The sequence below is a fragment of the Rana temporaria genome, chromosome 1 (genome assembly GCF_905171775.1).
Source record: "Rana temporaria chromosome 1, aRanTem1.1, whole genome shotgun sequence".
In the NCBI taxonomy this organism is placed as follows: domain Eukaryota; kingdom Metazoa; phylum Chordata; class Amphibia; order Anura; family Ranidae; genus Rana; species Rana temporaria.
Genome location: NC_053489.1, coordinates 256,392,041 through 256,410,319, shown reverse-complemented (window position 1 = coordinate 256,410,319; position 18,279 = coordinate 256,392,041). Strand labels below are relative to the sequence as shown.

The window sequence follows — 18,279 nt, the reverse complement described above, 5'->3', positions numbered from 1 at the left end:
CCAGTCGGACAACGCCACGGCGGTGGCTTATATCAACCATCAGGGGGGAACTCGGAGCTCGGCTGCAGCGCCGAGGTCACTCACATCCTAAGATGGGCAGAAAGAAGCGTGCCGGCTCTGTCGGCCGTCTACCTTCCAGGCGTGGAGAACTGGCAGGCAGACTACCTGAGTCGCCAGATGCTGGACCAGGGAGAATGGTCATTGCATCCGGAGGTGTTTCAACTCCTTTGCAGGAGATGGGGAACACCGGATGTGGATCTCCTGGCCTCTCTCCTCAACCGCAAGGTGTCAAGGTTCGTGGCCAGGTCCAGGGATCCCTGGGCGGACGCGTCAGACGCGTTGGTAGCCCCGTGGGGTCAGTATCGATTAATCTGTGCCTTTCCCCTATTAAAGTTGCTGCCTCGTCTGCTCCGCAGAGTGGAGGCCGAGGGGATCCTGATGATTCTAAACACCCCGGATTGGCCCTGGCATCCTTTGTACGCCGATCTTGTGCGCCTAGTGGCGGATACGCCTTGGCGGCTGCCAATGCGGGAGGACCTTCTGTCTCAAGGTCCTATACTCCTCCATCCTGATTTACAGTCACTGGCTTTAACGGCATGGCTATTGAAAGCCAGGTTCTAATGGGCCGAGGTCTTTCTGACTCTGCCATTCCAACTATGTTGCGGGCACGGAAGTCTTCTTCTAGGAAGATTTACCATCGCACTTGGAAGACCTACATCTCTATGTGCGAAGAGATGGGTTGGCATCCACAGATGTATTCGGTATCCAGGATCCTGCTATTTTTGCGTGGATCAGAAGCTTGCCTTAAGCACCATTAAGGGTCAGATTTCAGCCTTGGCTGTGTTCTTTCAGCGGCTTTTGGCGGCCCATTCTCTGGTGGGTACCTTTGTGCAGGGGGTTCGTCATATACTTCCCCCTCTTAGACCACCTCTTCCCCCATGGGATTTGAATTTGGTGCTCTTGGTTCTTCAGAAACCTCCCTTCGAGGACATCAGAGAGATTCCTCTCTTGACGCTTTCTCAGAAGGTGGCCTTCTTGGTGGCCATTACGTCTGTCAGAAGGGTTTCTGAGTTAGCGGCCTTGTCCTGCAAGTCGCCATACTTGGTCCTCCATAAGGATAAGGCGGTGTTACGCCCGCAACCTTCCTTTTTACCGAAGGTGGTTTCGTCCTTTCACCTTTCAATAAGGACATTATGCTTCCATCCTTGTGTCCTCGGCCATGGTACACGCTCTGCGGGTGTACCTGTCAGCTACGGCTCTGTTTCGGAGGTCTGACTCACTTTTTGTGTCGGTATCCGGTCCACAAAGGGGCCTGGCGGTCTCGTCAGTCACCATTTCTCGGTGGATCAGACAGACTGTCATACAGGCTTATGCTCTTAGGGGGCGGGCGCCCCCTTTTCCGGTTACGGCACATTCGACCAGGGCAGTTGGTGCTATCTGGGCTTTCTGACATCAAGCGTCTGTCTCACAGGTGTGCAAAGTGGCGACTTGGTCGTCCGTTCACACTTTCTCAAAATTTTACAAGGTTTATGTGAGTGCATCTTCAGATGCTTCCTTCGGCCACAAGGTTTTGCAGGCGGCTGTTTAAAGTTGCATCTCCTCCGTTGAGGAGCTCTGCCTGTTTGGGGTGAAGTTGTGTGTTTTTTTTTACTGATACTGTTCCCGCCCCTCATTTTTTTGACACTGCTTGGGGACGTCCCACTTGTCAAGAATTGAAGAGACTGTGTCCGTCCATGGACGACAAGAGAAAATAGGATTTCTCTTATCGTCCATGGACGGACACAGCTCCTTAAGTCTTGACAAGGTTATGTTCCCTGTTTACAGGAGAGGACTAGGCAGAAACATGTTAGATCATTAAATACATGTTACATTAACTGAGTTGAACAGCCCCACCCAGGGGGCGGTCCCTCCAGACATAACCCTCCTCACTGCAGCATGTAGCCTCAGTTTCATTCTGCCTAGCAAAGGAGAAGGACGTATGGCTCCCTTTGGGCCCAGTGCCTGAGGAGAAATTGTATTTTATTTTATTTTATTTAAATTTTTTCTTGAAGAATCTTCTTTCATCTGTCGGCTGAGAGACAGGCTGGATAATATAGATCCTTGTAGTCTACTCAGTCCGACCAGCAAGCGTGGGCACACCTTTGCAAAGAGGCTTGGTCTGCCACGCCATACCCCATGGCTCCTGGGGTGGCCGGTGAGCTTTGCTCCGAGGTCCACATATGACTGGGCTGTGGTGTTGTCTCACTCACAGTGGCCCGGGCCGACAGCTACCTCCATTGCGGTTGTAGGTCTGTCAGGAATGCGTCAGCCAGTCCTCGCTTGAACAGGTAAGTACAGTCCCTCCCGCTTAGGTGGGTTGGTACGGCTGAGCATTCCTGGGGTTCGGGGGTCCTCTTCTCCTCCCTTCCCTGCTCCTTTCCCTCTGCTGCAGTGTAAACATTTGACGCTGTCGGGGGGGGGCCTCCCTGAGGGGACTGTATCTGGCCTGGGTTTTTTGTGGGGTTTTCTGTGTTGTATTTTTCTTTGGATGCCGCAAGTTACCTCACAGTGTTTTTTCCTCCCCACACGCCGTGTGCTGTGGGCGGATGGTGGCACTGGGCAGTCTCCTCCTCGGTGAGTCCCCTGGTACCCCCGACCAGCGCAGCAAAGGGTGAATTGCCCTGAATAGGGCATGGGAGCTTCCGTTTTCTGGTGTAACACAATTGCATGTTATACATACACACTATGTGTTGCTCTATTTTGTGTCAGTATCTGGTCCTTCCTCCACATGCTTGTGATGGCAGCAGGTGTCTAATACCTGGGATCCCCACAGATGTTTTTTACTGTTTGTCCTGGACACTTTGGTGCCAGGGTGGGGGTGGACTGCGGTCGGGCGTTAAAGGAGTGCCCCCCCCCCCGTTATCCCCTGGGGAATGCTCTGTCACAATGGAGCCATGGACCAGATACCTGGGGGTGCAAGATAAGGCACTTAGGGGTGCGCTTCTCACTGCCGTACGGGACTCTCTGTAGCTGGATAGTGCAGCTGGGTTTCCGCTGAGGGCTCGCTCTGTTTTGGGATCACACAAATCAGACCGCTCTGTGTAGGTTTTTCCTTCTGTGCCCTTTCTTTGCTAATCTCTAAGATGCAGAATGAGAAAAGCCACTGAGGGCTTTTGTAGTCCCTCACCGCCTGGCGGCTCAGTGCCCCCTGAGGAGAGCCTTTTTAAGAGAGTGGGCTTCTTCTCCGGTGGTGGACCCCCCTTTTTTTTATTTATTTTTTATATATATGTATTTATTTTTTTTCTATATATATATATATATATATATATATATATATATATATATATATATATATATATATATATATATCACACACATTATATATATATATATATATTTTTTTTTTTATTATTATTATTATTAAAGGGCCCAGAGATCCCCAGGGCCCCAGATGGCAACCCCCCTTTTTTTTTATAAAAAAATGTCTTTTTTTTCTTTTTTTTTTTTTATATATATATATATATATATATATATATATATATATATATAATATATTTTTTTTTATTTATTAAAGGGCTCAGAGGTCCCCAGGGCCCCATGTGACAAACCCCCCTTTTTTATTTTATAAATGTTTATTTTTTTTTTATATATTTTTTTTTCTATTAAAGGGCCCAGAGGTTTCTTTTTTGGATTAAAGGGCCCAGAGGTCCCAGATGGCAACTCCCCTTTTTTTGTAATTTATTTTTATAAAAAAAAATAACCCCCCCTTTTAAAAAAGGGCCCCCCCGCTTTTCAATATGCGGCAGCCCCCCCCCCCTTCTCAATTTCAGGCCTCCCCCCATGCCTGAAGCTAAGGGGCCCCATAATTCCTGATGGTGGCCCTGAGCTTCCCCTGCCCATCTATGAGGTGGGGGGTCGCCTTTGCTGTTAACAGCTCATTGATCCTCCCTGCTCTCCGACCAGTGGGTCCGCGAGGTGGTATCTTCGGAGTACTAGATAGGGTCCCTTCCGATCCTCGTGTCTCCCTCTCCCGGCTCGTCGGTCTGCCTTGGGGCAGTGTGGGACTTGCTAAGCTGCGGGGTGATTTTATCTTTCCTGCAGGACTAGAGGTTTGAGGGATTCTATCCAAACCTGTTCTCGGTCCCAAGGATGGGCATGGTCCGCCCGATTTTGGGCTTCAAGGGTCTAAAAGGCCTTTGTGAATGATGGGTAGTTCCGCTCAGAATCCATTCGTTCGGTGGTAGCTGCGCTCCATCCGGGGGACATTCTGGCGTCCTTGGACATTAAGGACACATACATGCATGTCCCACTTTGTGCAGGTCACAGAGGTTTTCTGTGCCTAGCGATGGGGATGCCCACTGTCAGTTGTGGTCCTCCCTTTTGATCTGGCGCCAGCACCAATGGATTTCACCAAGGAGTTTTGCACTTATCCTGACCTTGTTGGGACAGCGAGGCTTTGCCATCGTGGCTACTTAGACAACTTTCTGACTCAGAGGTTGTGTCTGTAGCTTTTCGGACCCTCTGTGAATTCGGGTGGTTGTTAAACATTTGGAGTCGGTCCTGGTTCCGACTCAGTTTGGAGTGCCTACGGCTTCCGGACTCCTCGTGGCGAAGGTCTTTTTTCCCCCGGAGAACTTGCAGACTCTTCAGTCGGCGGTGAAGTTATTGGCATCACGCAATCGGTCTCTCTCCGTTTGCATGCAAATTCTAGGTCTGTGGGTAGCCTCCTCCGAGGCGGTATCGTATGCCCAGTTCCACGCTCGTGTTTTTTTCCAGAGGGAAATGCTGCCCGAGTGGTACGAATCTCTTGTCTCTGAATCATCAGATTCAGGTGCGCCACCTAGTCAGTGTCTCTCTGAATTGGTGGCTGAGATCCCTGACTCTTCGGTCCGGGAAGTGGTTTCTTCCTTTCTGTGGACAGTGATTACAACGGACGCCAACCTCTAGGGTTGTGGGGGCGCCTGGGGGGTCCGGTCGGCCCAGAGTCGATGGACTTGAGTGGACCTACGGCCACACCACCCTATATGTGCCCGTTCTCGTCGGATCTCGGTAACTACCCAGGCTCGGGCCTGGTTAGTACCTGGGTGGGAATCCGCCTGGAAATACCAGGTGCCGTAGACCCTGTCTACCGTTACTTGTCCTAGTACTGTGGGCGGTCAGGCTATGCCTCTCCTCGTGGTCGAGGGGGTTGCAAGGTCGTCTGATCTAGATTCAACCTGACAACGCCACGCCGGTGACTTCGGGCTACCATCAGGTATACCGGCAGGCGGGCTACTGGAGTCGCCTGATGTTGGACCAGGACAACTGGTCTTGGCACATGGAGTCAACTCTCTTGCAGGAGGTAAGCCTCGCAGGGCATGGATCTCCTAGCCACTCGTCTCAGCCACAGTGGTATCAAGGTTCGTGGCCAGATCTAGTGATCTGGTACAGACGCGCAAGTCGCGCTGGTGGCCCTGTGGGGTCTGTCTCGGCGACTTTATGCCTTTCCTCCATTGTAGTGGCTTCCCCGGCTGCTCCACAGAGTGGAGGCTGAGGAATCCCGACAATTTTAATAGATCCAGATTGGCCCTGTCGTCCTTGGTGCGCTGATATCGGGCGCCTGGTAGTCGAGGTACCCTGGCGGTTGCCAGGGCAGAAGGTCCTTCTGTCTCGAGGTTCCATACTTTCTCCTGTTGTACAGTCACTGACTTGCTCAACAGGGCTATTGGAAGCCAGACTTTAAGGGACCGGGGTCTTTCCGACTCGGTCATCTCAACAATGCTGAGGGCACGGTAGTCTTTTTCCGGAAGACCTACCGTCGCATCTGGCTGACCTACATTTCTTGGTGCGAAGAGATGGAGTGACGTCCATGGACGTACTCGGTGTCCATGGGCCTGGTGTTTTTACAGCTTGGAGTGGATCAAAATTAGTTTTGAGCACCGTTTGGGGGCAGATTTCAGCCTTAGCTGTGCTCTTTCAGTGGCCTTTTTGCGGCCGTTCCCTGGTGGGTACCTTTTTGTGGAGGGGGCTTGTCCTATACTTTCCCCTCTTGGCCCATCTCTTCCCCCATGAGTTTTGACTCTGGCGCTCTCGGTTCTTCAGGAACCTTCCTTTTGGAAACAGAGAGATTTTCTCTTGACACTTTCTCAGAAGTGGCCCCTTTAAGTGGCCTTTACCTCTGTAAGAGGGGTTTCTGAGTTGGCGCTCTTGTCTTGCAAGCCGCCATGCTTGATCCTTCATAGGCTTAGGTGGTGGTGCGTCCGCGACCTGCCCTTCTTCCGAAGGTGGTTTCGACCTGTCGCCGGAATAAGGACATTGTTTCTTCCATCCTTCTGTCCTCAGCTGGCGCATCCTACGGAGGTTGTCTTTCATACTTTAGGCGTTGTACGTTCTTTGCGGGTGTACCAGCCGGCTAAGGCTCCGTTTCGGAGATCTGACTCTCTTTTGTGTCGGTGTCTGGTCCACAAAAGGGCCTGGCAATCTCGTTGCCCACCATTTCTCGGTGGATCAGGTAGGCTGTCATACAGGCCTATGCTCTTAAGGGGCGGTCCCCCCTTTTCCGGTCCGACAGCATGCGTCGGTCTCAGGTGTGCGAGGCGGCGACTTGGTCATCCGTTCACACTCTTTCCAGAATTGACATGGTTGCTGTAAGTGCATCTTCTGATGCTTTCTTCGTCCGCTAGATTTTTGCAGGCGGCTGTTTAAAGTTGCACCTCCGTTTTTGAGGAGCTCTGCTTGTTTTGGGGTGAAGTTAAAATTGGTTTTACTGATATATTTCCCACCCCTCATTTTGACACTGCTTGGGGACGTCCCACTTCTCAATCTTAAGGAGCTGTGTCTGTCCATGGACGATAAGAGAAAATAGGATTTTTTGTACTCACTGTAAAATCCTTTTCTCTGAGTCCATGGACGGACACAGCTCCCACCCCTCCTTTTTAGGTTTGTACTGCTTGTTACCAACTGAGGCTACATGCTGCAGTGAGGAGGGTTATGTCTGGAGGGACCGCCCCCTGGGCGGGGCTGTTCAACTCTGTTAATGTAACATGTATTTAATAATCTAACATGTTTCTGCCTAGTCCTCTCCTGTAAACAGGGGACATAACCCACTTGTCAAGAACTGAAGAGACTGTGTCCGTCGATGGACGACAAAGAAAAGGATTTTACGGTGAGTACAAAAAATCCTATTTTTTCAGGCTCTAGAAAAAACTTTGTTTTTTACAACCCGAAAAATGATCGTGTGTACGCGACATCAGACTATTATACATGCATCATGTAAATATATTTTTTAAATGCAGGATTACATCTGTCCACCTATTTTCTATTTATTCAGTCGATCATCATCTCTGGAGTCAGTTGCATATGTTCGATCCCATTCAGAAAGCAGTGTAAGTATGTGAATAGAATACAAAAGTCAGGCACATGCTTGTGGTTTTACATACACTATATTACCAAAAGTATTGGGACGCCTCCCTTTACACGCACATGAACTTTAATGGCATCCCAGTCTAAAGCCTCGTACACACATGATCAGACTTCCATCCGACTTTTCCGTGTATTTTGGTCCAAAGGGTGTTGGCCGTGAACTTGTTCTGCATACATTGGCCCAGATTCAGGTACATTTGCGCTTTATTTGCGGAGGCACAGGGCAACGATTTTGCCCTGCGCCCCCGCAAATATTTTGCGCTGCCCTCGATTCACGGAGCAGTAGCTCCGTAAATTGCGAGGGCGCGCCGGCAAAATTGCCCGGCGTAAGCGCGCGCAATGTAAATGATCCCGCCGGGGGCGGGAATCATTTAAATTAGGCGCGCTCCCGCGCCGAGCGTAGAGCGCATGCTCCGTCGGGAAACTTTCCCGACGTGCATTGCGGCAAATGACGTCGCAAGGACGTCATTTGCTTCAAAGTGAACGTGAATGGCGTCCAGCGCCATTCACGATTCATTTACGCAAACGACGTAGAATTTAAATATCGCGACGCGGGAACGTGGGTATCCTATAGCATTGGCTGCGCCTGCTATTAGGATGTGTAACCTTACGCAAAACCCGACGTACGCAAACAACGTAATTTGCGTACGCAGGGCTCGCGCAATGTTGTGAATCGGTGTTAGTATGCAATTTGCATACTATACACAGATCACAATGGGAGCGCCCCCTAGCGGCCAACGCAAGATTGCAGCCTAAAATCTGCGTGGCATAAGAGCCTTATGCCACGCAGATTTTAGGCTGCAGTCGGCGTAGCGATGTTCCTGAATCAGGAGCATTCGCTACGCCGGAGCAAGTAAGCAATTGCGCTGTGTAACCTATGGTTACACAGGCGCAATACCATCATACTGTACATGTTGTTAGTATGCTGGATGTAATGTTAGATAATTGTTTTAGGATGAACCTCCACTTTCAGTTGAGATAGCACTGTGCATCATAAACAATTGCCATTTATTTCATCCAATACTATTTTATTGTTTTAATATTATTTTTCCTTTTTATTCTTTATTTGCATCTCAGTACTGTTGCTCACCTCCAGCCTACTTCCTTTCTACATGTACTTCCCCAAGTGTCAGCTGTACACAATTGCTTTGGCCTGGTTCACTGATGGAACATGCCAATGCAATGTGTGTTGGCACAGCTGCTTAAAGTCTATATTAAGCCCCATACACACGGTTGGACTTTTGGCCAACCAACTTCAAAATCTGCAACTTTTCGAATTTGTCCGACCGTGTGTACGCTCCATCGGACCAACTTTTTCGGGTTTTATCCGGCAAAAAGTTGGGTCTGCAAACGGACCAACTTTTCGGCAACAAAAGTCCGGTGGTGCCTTGTCTGACCGTGTGTACAGCAAGCCAACCAACTTTTGGACAAAGTGCAAATACGCATGCTCAGAACTAATGTTTAAATCAACCAACAATAGCAGAAGTTAACCAAAGGGTGGCGGTAAAGAGCAGAAAAAACACGTGATGTTAGGAAAGTTTGAGAAAAGTTTGCAGAAAAGTCTGACTGTGTATGCTATGGGTGTGGCCGGACGAATCAATTAGGACAAAAATCCAAGGGAAATTTTGTTGGATGTCTGACCATGTGTATGAGCCTTAAGGAACACTTGTGATAGGGTGACAACGCAAGAGCACAACTGAAAAATATTTGTCACCCCATAACTGGTATTATTTTAATGAACAATGCAGATTTGCAAAGATTGCTCCTGTTAGGGATATTCACCCTCTCCATTTGTCTTGTTTACCACTATCATTTAAATTGAAAGTAAATTCTGGGGTTGTCCCCAGAAAAGTAATAAAGAGGAAATCTTCCAATGGGGACACAAATTTTTGTAACATGGGGGTCCCCAAGGAATTCCCTTAATTTGCAGGGATTTCCCCTCACTTCCTGTTAGCCTATGGGACAGGAAGTTAAGGGAAATCTTTGCAATCGGGCACAGATGGCAAAATAAAATCTGATAGGGGTTATAACCCTCCTTTGCGCTATCCAAAATGAAAAATGTTTTGCCTATAGTTCAACTTTAAGGTTTGTTTTCTTTAGAAAGCAGTCACAGCTTGGGTAGAAAAGCCTGCCTAGATGCTAAAGAGAAGGCCCTTTAAGCTTCGTACACATGGTACGATTGTTGGCCTAACGAGCGACTGATTTTTGCCAAAAGGGCGTGTGCCAGGATCTTGTCTTGTATACTAACGGTACACAATTGTCGTGCCACAAACACAAGCGTAGTTAAGTACTACGAGGAATTTCAGCTCTTAACCGCCACCCTTTGGGCCCCTTCTGCTAATTTCGTGTTTGGCGAGCATTGATTCTGAGCATGTTTGTACTTTCAACTTTTGTGTGACAGATTTATGTACTGACCATACAAAAATCAGACGTGGAGCCGTTGTCCACTGAAAATTTACTAGCCTGTCGTCCAACATTTGTTGACTGAAATTGGACAACAATTGTCAAAAGCAACGTACTAACGGTAAGATTTTAGGACAACAGTCTGACAACAGACTGCCAACAATTGAACCATGTGTATGAGGCTTAGCTCTCTGTGTGGAAGCAGTGGTTTCTCTGCAGAGGTCCAACATGCCCCCAGCTGAATCAGTTTCAAAGATCCTAAATCAGCAGACAGCATGTACTTTGCTGATTGCAGCTCAACCTCTGTAGAGAGACCACTGTTTCTATGCAGTTGCTTGCAGGGGAAAGTCTTCTCTAAAAATGTAACTGTAAGGTATAACTAATTTAAAAAGGAAAAAAATACATTTAACGAGGTTTGTTTTGATGCACTGGGAATGTATTTAGCTCATTAAACTGAAAGTTTATCTTTGATGAAAGAAATACAGGGACTACTATTGCTGACAACATTCTGAAAATGATAACATGGAGTGTCTCATTGTGCCTTTCGTTTTTATACTATTGCTTTTCTATCCAGAATTCTTGATATATAAAACACTAATTATCAGTCCTGATTTGGGTAGCAGTACCTGTGGACTGCATTGGTGGCACAGCAACAAATTTGCCTCAGTTCTGCTATTTCCAATGCAGCCATAGTTCAAAGTGTATACTAGATGTGGAACCCTCAGTGATATCAGATTCAAAAGAAGATAGTTCTTCCCTGCGTCATGCCTGTTGAGTGTTTTTCATGCCTGTTGAGTGTTTTTCAGGGAAATTTTCTTTTGGCTGACCGCAGCCAATTGAGTCGCTGTGTTCCTGGTAGATTATTCAACAAATTGTGTAACCTTCCTTTACGATAATTAGTGCCTCCAAAAGTCTTCAAGTTCATATCGGCCTTTAGCACATCAAATGCAGTTTGAACAATCCCAATCTTAAAATTAGCAACAGTTTATCAAATTACAAATCTAGGGAGAGTTCACACAATTTTTATGCCTCCTCAACTATATTAACTTATATTGGAAGCAAAATTACTGCTGTACATAGCACTGCTTCCACCTAATAAAAACAGTGTGACTAAGGACTAGTGAAGATTCAGATGAAAAAAATAATTTTACTCAGAGAAAAAGTGTGTCAACAGTACCCCTGTAAGGGCTGCTGAACAACGTGGCCCGCCTGTCACCCTGCCCAACCTGGCATTCACTTCCCAGTCACTTTTGAGGTGATGAACAGTCCATGTGATTGTTTTGTATTTTTATTGAAGGATTTGAACTTGGATAGGGATAGAAATATATGGGATGTCCAGTAGAACGAACAATTGGTTGATTTGTATTTTCAATCAGTTGGGACACTATATACACTTTACAGCTCCAGTCCCTGCCAGCACAACACTTGCTTGTAGATTGTTTCTCTCTCTCCTGCACAACACTTCACTTCCAGGCACAGCTATTACATAGTTAGGCCCAGCACTGACTCAATCAGGCCCTAGAAATTGCCATTTGCAGGCAGGAACCGTAGGTCCCTTTAATGTAGCAAACAAATAGGAAGTCTTTGGTGCTAGCTGACCTATGGTGGACTACTGCTCCCAGCAATCCCTCATTATGCAGTACTAACTCCCACTGTCCTCTCTGACTCCTCTCTGTGCCTCCTGTTCAGATCCTTCATGCATTCTTGGAGGGATCTGTCCTGCACCCAAGTCCCAGGCCCAAGGTCAGTTCTTCCACCTGACAACTTCCCCCAGCTGGGACTGACTCTAGGAATTTAGGGAGGCCTGCCAATCCAATTGATTTGGGATTGAAATTGGTCAGGGCTCCTTAGAACACACCAGGCAGCTCCACGCTCTTCCCCTCCTCTCTTCCAGGGTTGGACTGGCCATCGGGACTACCGGGAGTTTCCGGGTGGGCCGATGGCTCAGTGGGCCAGTTGTCACTCAGGGGTTTTCTAGAGGGGATGGCTAGAGCCCCGAGTGGGTCCCCAAAAAGCCCGGAGTCTCGCCCTGAGTGTAAACATCCAGTGATTGGTGGGCAAGCGGGGGCGTGCGGCCGCAGTGAGAGTGGAGCACTGAAAACGAAGCACTGATGTCGGGGATGGGCGGGGCCAATATGCGGGGGAACCCCCATCCCCGACATCATTGCTTAGATTTGACAGCTCCACTCTCACTGCAGCCGCAAGCCCCGATACCAATGTGCGGGGCCCCTTCGTCCAGTACATTTGCAAACACTGCCTGTATACACTCTGACAGTTAGAATGTATACAGGCAGTGTTTGCTATGTACTGGACGAAGGGGGCCCGCACATCGGTATCGGGTCGTGCGGCTGCAGAATCTGACTGCTGGCTGGGGAGGAAGGTGGTGGCCGCACCCGTTGCCACTACTGCACGTGCACGGTTCCAGTGCAGGCTGCAGAGTACCGCTGCTGGAGGGGGTGCATGGTGGGTGGAGTGCATGTGCAGGGTGACCTGTTGAACATCCTGTCCTCCTCCCCCCCACAGCCACTTTCATCCATACAATAAGCAGACTGTCCGAGCAGAAGGCGGAGCTGTCCAACTTTTCAAGTTAAAAAGCCTGTGATTTGTTGCTAGGGGCAGTCCTAGCAACCAATCGTCTGTCTGTTACATGGAAAGTTGAACAGCTCCCGCCTTCTGCTTGGACGCGTCGCAACTCGCATCCTCTGTCTTCTCCCTGCTGTGTAAGGTAAGGGAGGGGGCACTGACATAAAGGTAGCTGTGTTTATGCAAAGAAAGAAGATGGCTGTAAAGGATACCAGAAAGGAGGGGACTGTGAAAGGAAGTGGGTGTCAGTGTATGTATCAGGAGGGGGGGTCAGTATATGTGTAAGGAGGGGGGGGGGTCAGTATATGTGTAAGGAGGGGGGTCAGTATATGTGTAAGGAGGGGGGTCAGTATATGTGTAAGGAGGGGGGGTCAGTATATGTGTAAGGAGGGAGGGGGGTCAGTATATGTGTAAGGAGGGAGGGGGGTCAGTATATGTGTAAGGAGGGAGGGGGGTCAGTATATGTGTAAGGAGGGAGGGGGGTCAGTATATGTGTAAGGAGGCGGGGGTCAGTATATGTGTAAGGAGGCGGGGGTCAGTATATGTGTAAGGAGGCGGGGGTCAGTATATGTGTAAGGAGGGGGGGGGTCAGTGTATGTGTAAGGAGGGGGGTCAGTGTATGTGTAAGGAGGGGGGGGTCAGTATATGTGTCAGGAGGGGGGGGGGGCAGTGTTTGTGTCAGGAGGGGGGGGGGGTCAGTGTTTGTGTCAGGAGGGGGGGTCAGTGTATGTGTCTGTGATTTTTTTTAATATGCAGCATGGTGGGGGGACGGGAGTAAATGCACTGCCACTGGTCATAGTAACTGATGTATTAGACCCCTTTCACACTGAGCCGCCCATAGCGTTGGCGGTAAAACGCCGCTATTTTTACCGCCGACAATTGCGTATAGTTTACTATGTTTGTGTGTGTGTTTGCAAAAATTAAGTGGGCCGGTCTGGATGATTTCAGGGCCAAATTTTTGTCCCAGTCCACCCCTGCTCTCTTCTAGAATCCTCTAAAAGCCAGAGGGAGGTAACCGAGAAGTGATACTATCTGTGAGTCATCAGCCTTCTCTAGGCCACTCCCAGCACACACAAATCAAAACAAGCAGGCCTAGCTTCCAGCAAAGCCTGCCTAAATTTACCTGAACTCACCAAAAATCTCACCTCTAACACCTACTTAAGTAGAGGGTGCTACATTCACCTCCCACCAAAATCCAGCTGGTCCAGTAGCTGGGAAAATGGTCAATGGCTCCTGGTCCCAGAAGCAAGGGCATCCCATAAGATAAAATGAAAGGGGGAGAGAGAGAGGGTGAGGGAGAGAGAGAGGGGGAGGTGGGGAGGGGGAGAGGTCAGTGTGCAGTGTGGTCTTTGTAGTGTGCTATTGAAATTAACTCTTCACAGACTATGTTATGTTCTTTTTGGACTCATTCGTTTTCCTTTTAATACATTTTTCACATATCATTTGTTTACATTTCAAGGTATAACATTTATTTCACACATGGTTTTAACCACATAGCGCTGCACTCTTTCCATTTTTGAAACACATGTGATCTATCTGACCCCCTGACACACACACACTGATCCACCTGACTCCTACTTTCTGCACTACTCACATTACACTGACCTGACACCTACACTGACCCCCGACACCTACACTGACCCCCCGACACCTACACATACACTGACCCCCCGACACATACACTGACCCCCCGACACCTACACATACACTGACCCCCTGACACCTACATTGACCCTGTGATACATTTGCCTATATGTCTCAGTTTACTGCTCCCTGCTAGCCAGGTTATTGATGTGCTAATGTCCCCTCACTATTTCTAAAGGTTAATTGATCTATTGTGTTGTGTGAAGGAGAGCTGGGTTTAAGTGGCTTGTGTTAATTATTCTGATTGCTTCATTGTGGTAATTATCTCTCTATATGCGGGGTCGAGCGGTCTGGTTGATGTATTCAGTACAGCTAGTGCTCAGCGTCATTGATGTCATTGTCTAAAGAAAATGTGTTTCAGCATCGGCCCCGTCGTGTCTACCTACTCATCTGTATGGAAGCCCCAGTGTGAGGGGGGCGGAGATTTGTCATTGTAACAGTTTTGGAAATGACATATAAGCTGTGTGTTATAACATTAAAGTCTGTGTTGTTCAAGCAGTAAGCTGGTCTCATGTGTGGCTTTCTGGGCGATTCCAGGGATATCCCTCCTCGTGGAATATTGGGGTGATTTTCGTTATGGGAAGAAGGGAACGTTGACGGGGATATCATACCGATACCGTCACAATTGGTTGGTAGCAGTGGGATTTTTCCCTTCTATTCCCCTTCACACCCGGATTCCAAGCAGACACTGGAAGAACTACTGGAAGTTCGTGGAAGGATTGCTAGCAACAAAACCAAGCGGGTCATCATAGCAGAATCAATGGAGATAGACCAGGAGGACGGGATTGCAGCAACGCCAGCAGTACAAGAGATGGAGACACCAGTGATTCAGGAGGAGGAATCGCCAGCCAACAAGCTAATTAGAGAGAAGCTAGCGTGGTTCGGCCCGAACCCAACGCCAGATGTGGTACTGAAAGTGATGGACCTGTTAGCGAAGGAGGCTAAAGAAATAAGAGACGCAGAGCTACAGAAGGATAAAGAAATAAGGGACGCAGAACTACAGAAGGATAAACAAATAAGGGACGCAAAACTACAGTTGAAACTGGCAGCAGTCCAACAAGCAGCCGCACATTCTCCAAACAGTGAGTACAGCACAGCAGACGCAAGGAAGATTCCGTTTAGCGCTTTTAAAGCTTTTGATGAAAAGGACTGTGAGATTGATAACTTCCTGGCGGATTTTGAGCGACAATGTAACCTGCACCGAATAGCTAGAGGAGAGTGGGTTGCAATATTGTCAGGCAAACTGTCAGGCAAAGCTTCTGATGCTTTCCGGACCGTGCCAGATCAGGATATCCATAGCTACGCCCGGGTTAAAGAAGTGCTCCTGGCTCGTTATGCAGTAACCCCAGAGTCCCACCGACAGAAGTTCAGGGACTCACGCAAAACCACGAAAGACTCTTATGCGGAATGGGCATGCCAATTGTCCCGGTCGGCCTCTAACTGGGCTAACAGCAGCCAGGCCACCACCGCAGAGGACATTTTGCAACTAATGCTCCTGGAGCAATTTTACAATCACATCCAGACGGACGTCAAAGACTGGGTGAGAGATCGCAGGCCCATGACTCTACCAGAGGCCGCGAAGTTGGCGGATGAATATGCAGATACTCGCAAGACGAACCAGGTCACACCACAGGAACAACCTCCACCACAAACGGTGCCCTCACACCCACCAACCGCTAGATACCAACCTCCTAACAGACCGGTGACATCTAGCCCTCGCTATCATCGCCAGGAGGGCAACGAACAACGCTGCTTCCGGTGCAAACAGCTGGGTCACTTCAAGCAGAATTGCCCCATGAATGACAACACCAGGTCAAATTGGTCTCAACCTGGGTACCGCCCACCAGCAGCAGCCCATTGTGTAGACTCGGCTTGGGATCCAAAGGAGCTGGGTCAGGAAGAACCATTGGGCACCCCTTACGAAGCCCTCATGGTACAATCTGTTATTACGGACAACAGGGAACACCATTGTCAGCTGGTCATGGGCGACAGCCCTGAGCCGGAGGGGCCCTGGAGGGAGCTGGGCAGAAAGAGGCACCGCCGGCCACCCTTCAAGAAGAAGAGGTCCTGGAAGCCGTATAACAAGCTGACCTGGGAGGAGAAGAAGCGACTGGAGGAGAGGGAGTCGCAGCGGGCGTCCCAGATGCGTGCCGAGATGTTCGCCAAGGGCCCACCGGTGGCCCCTTACACCACCACCCAGTTCCTGATGATGAAGGACCACGTGGAGAGCCTGCAGGACATGAGCAAGCAGGAGCTGATCCGTGAGTACATAGAGCTGGAGGAGTGCATAAGCCGCATGGAGGAGGAGAACAACCACCTGAGGTCACAGCAGCATGAACTGGAGATGGAGCTGGAGAAGCTCCAAGAGGAGAACCGGCGGCTGCGGAGGGAGCAGGGGGTGGCTGACCTTATGGGGCTCTGATTCCCCCCCCCCCCCCCGGACTCTGAGCACCAGTGCTACAGCATTTCAACAAATATAACTTTTTCTTTTTATGAATCTCCTTGGATTGTCACTTCAGAGCCATAACCTGCCCCCTCCCATAGCGGGACACCTAGACGGCGGCGCACAGACCCATTCGCTGTCTTCACACTGACTTCTGGTGACTTTGCAGATCGCACAAAGACTTGGGGACTGACCGGCGTGTGATCTGACGACCCGGTGACATACCTGAGTCTGAAGCAGTTGCCAAGGGAGGTCAGTCATGCCAAACGGAGTTAACCTCTGACTAATAGCTCTGAACCCGTCAACCCTACTGGACCAGGGAAGGTCCAACCGGGTTTGCCGGAGCAGGGAGCAAAAGGGGGGCCATTGTGATACATTTGCCTATATGTCTCAGTTTACTGCTCCCTGCTAGCCAGGTTATTGATGTGCTAATGTCCCCTCACTATTTCTAAAGGTTAATTGATCTATTGTGTTGTGTGAAGGAGAGCTGGGTTTAAGTGGCTTGTGTTAATTATTCTGATTGCTTCATTGTGGTAATTATCTCTCTATATGCGGGGTCGAGCGGTCTGGTTGATGTATTCAGTACAGCTAGTGCTCAGCGTCATTGATGTCATTGTCTAAAGAAAATGTGTTTCAGCATCGGCCCCGTCGTGTCTACCTACTCATCTGTATGGAAGCCCCAGTGTGAGGGGGGCGGAGATTTGTCATTGTAACAGTTTTGGAAATGACATATAAGCTGTGTGTTATAACATTAAAGTCTGTGTTGTTCAAGCAGTAAGCTGGTCTCATGTGTGGCTTTCTGGGCGATTCCAGGGATATCCCTCCTCGTGGAATATTGGGGTGATTTTCGTTATGGGAAGAAGGGAACGTTGACGGGGATATCATACCGATACCGTCACAGACCCCGACACCTACACATACACTGACCCCCCGACACCTACACATACACTGACCCCCCGACACCTACATTGACCCCGACACCTACCAGACACATACACTGACCCCCGACACATACACTGACCCCCGACACATACACTGACCCCCAACACCTACCAGACACATACACTGACCCCCGACACCTACACTGACCCCGACACCTACACTGACCCTCGACACCTACACTGACCCTCGACACCTACACTGACCCTCGACACCTACACTGACCCCTACACCTACACTGACCCCCGACACCTACACTGACCCCCGAAACCTACACTGACCCCCGACACATACACTGACCTCCGACACCTACACTGACCCCCGACACCTGACACATACACTGACCCCCGACACCTACACTGACCCCCGACACCTACACTGACCCCGACACTTACCAGACACATACACTGACCCCCGACACCTGATACCTACACTGACCCCTACACCTACACTGACCCCCGACACCTACACTGACCCCGACACATACACTGACCCCTACACTGACCCCCGACACCTACACTGACCCCCGACACCTGATACCTACACTGACCCCCGACACCTACACTGACCCCCGACACATACACTGACCCCCGACACCTGACACATACACTGACCCCTACACTGACCCCTGACACCTACACTGACCCCCGACACTTACCAGACACATACACTGACCCCCGACACCTACCAGACACATACACTGACCCCCGACACATACACTGACCCCTACACCTACACTGACCCCCGACACCTACACTGACCCCCGACACCTACACTGACCCCTGACACCTACACTGACCCACCTGACTCCTACAGTAAGCGTCCTACTCCCTGCACTACTCACACCCCCCTCCCCACAGCTCGGTTCAAATCCGTCCTCCTTACCT

General features: G+C 49.5%; 1 protein-coding gene across 1 annotated transcript in view; it reads left to right on the top strand.

Annotated features, from left to right (window-relative positions):
* Positions 1-18,279, top strand: part of RNF212B (ring finger protein 212B) — a 277,775-nt gene that overhangs the window by 69,069 nt on the left and 190,427 nt on the right. The window contains exon 7 of the mRNA XM_040354528.1: positions 7,289-7,343. Coding sequence (XP_040210462.1) covers positions 7,289-7,343 — 55 coding nt within the window. The remainder of the gene's footprint in view (positions 1-7,288; positions 7,344-18,279) is intronic.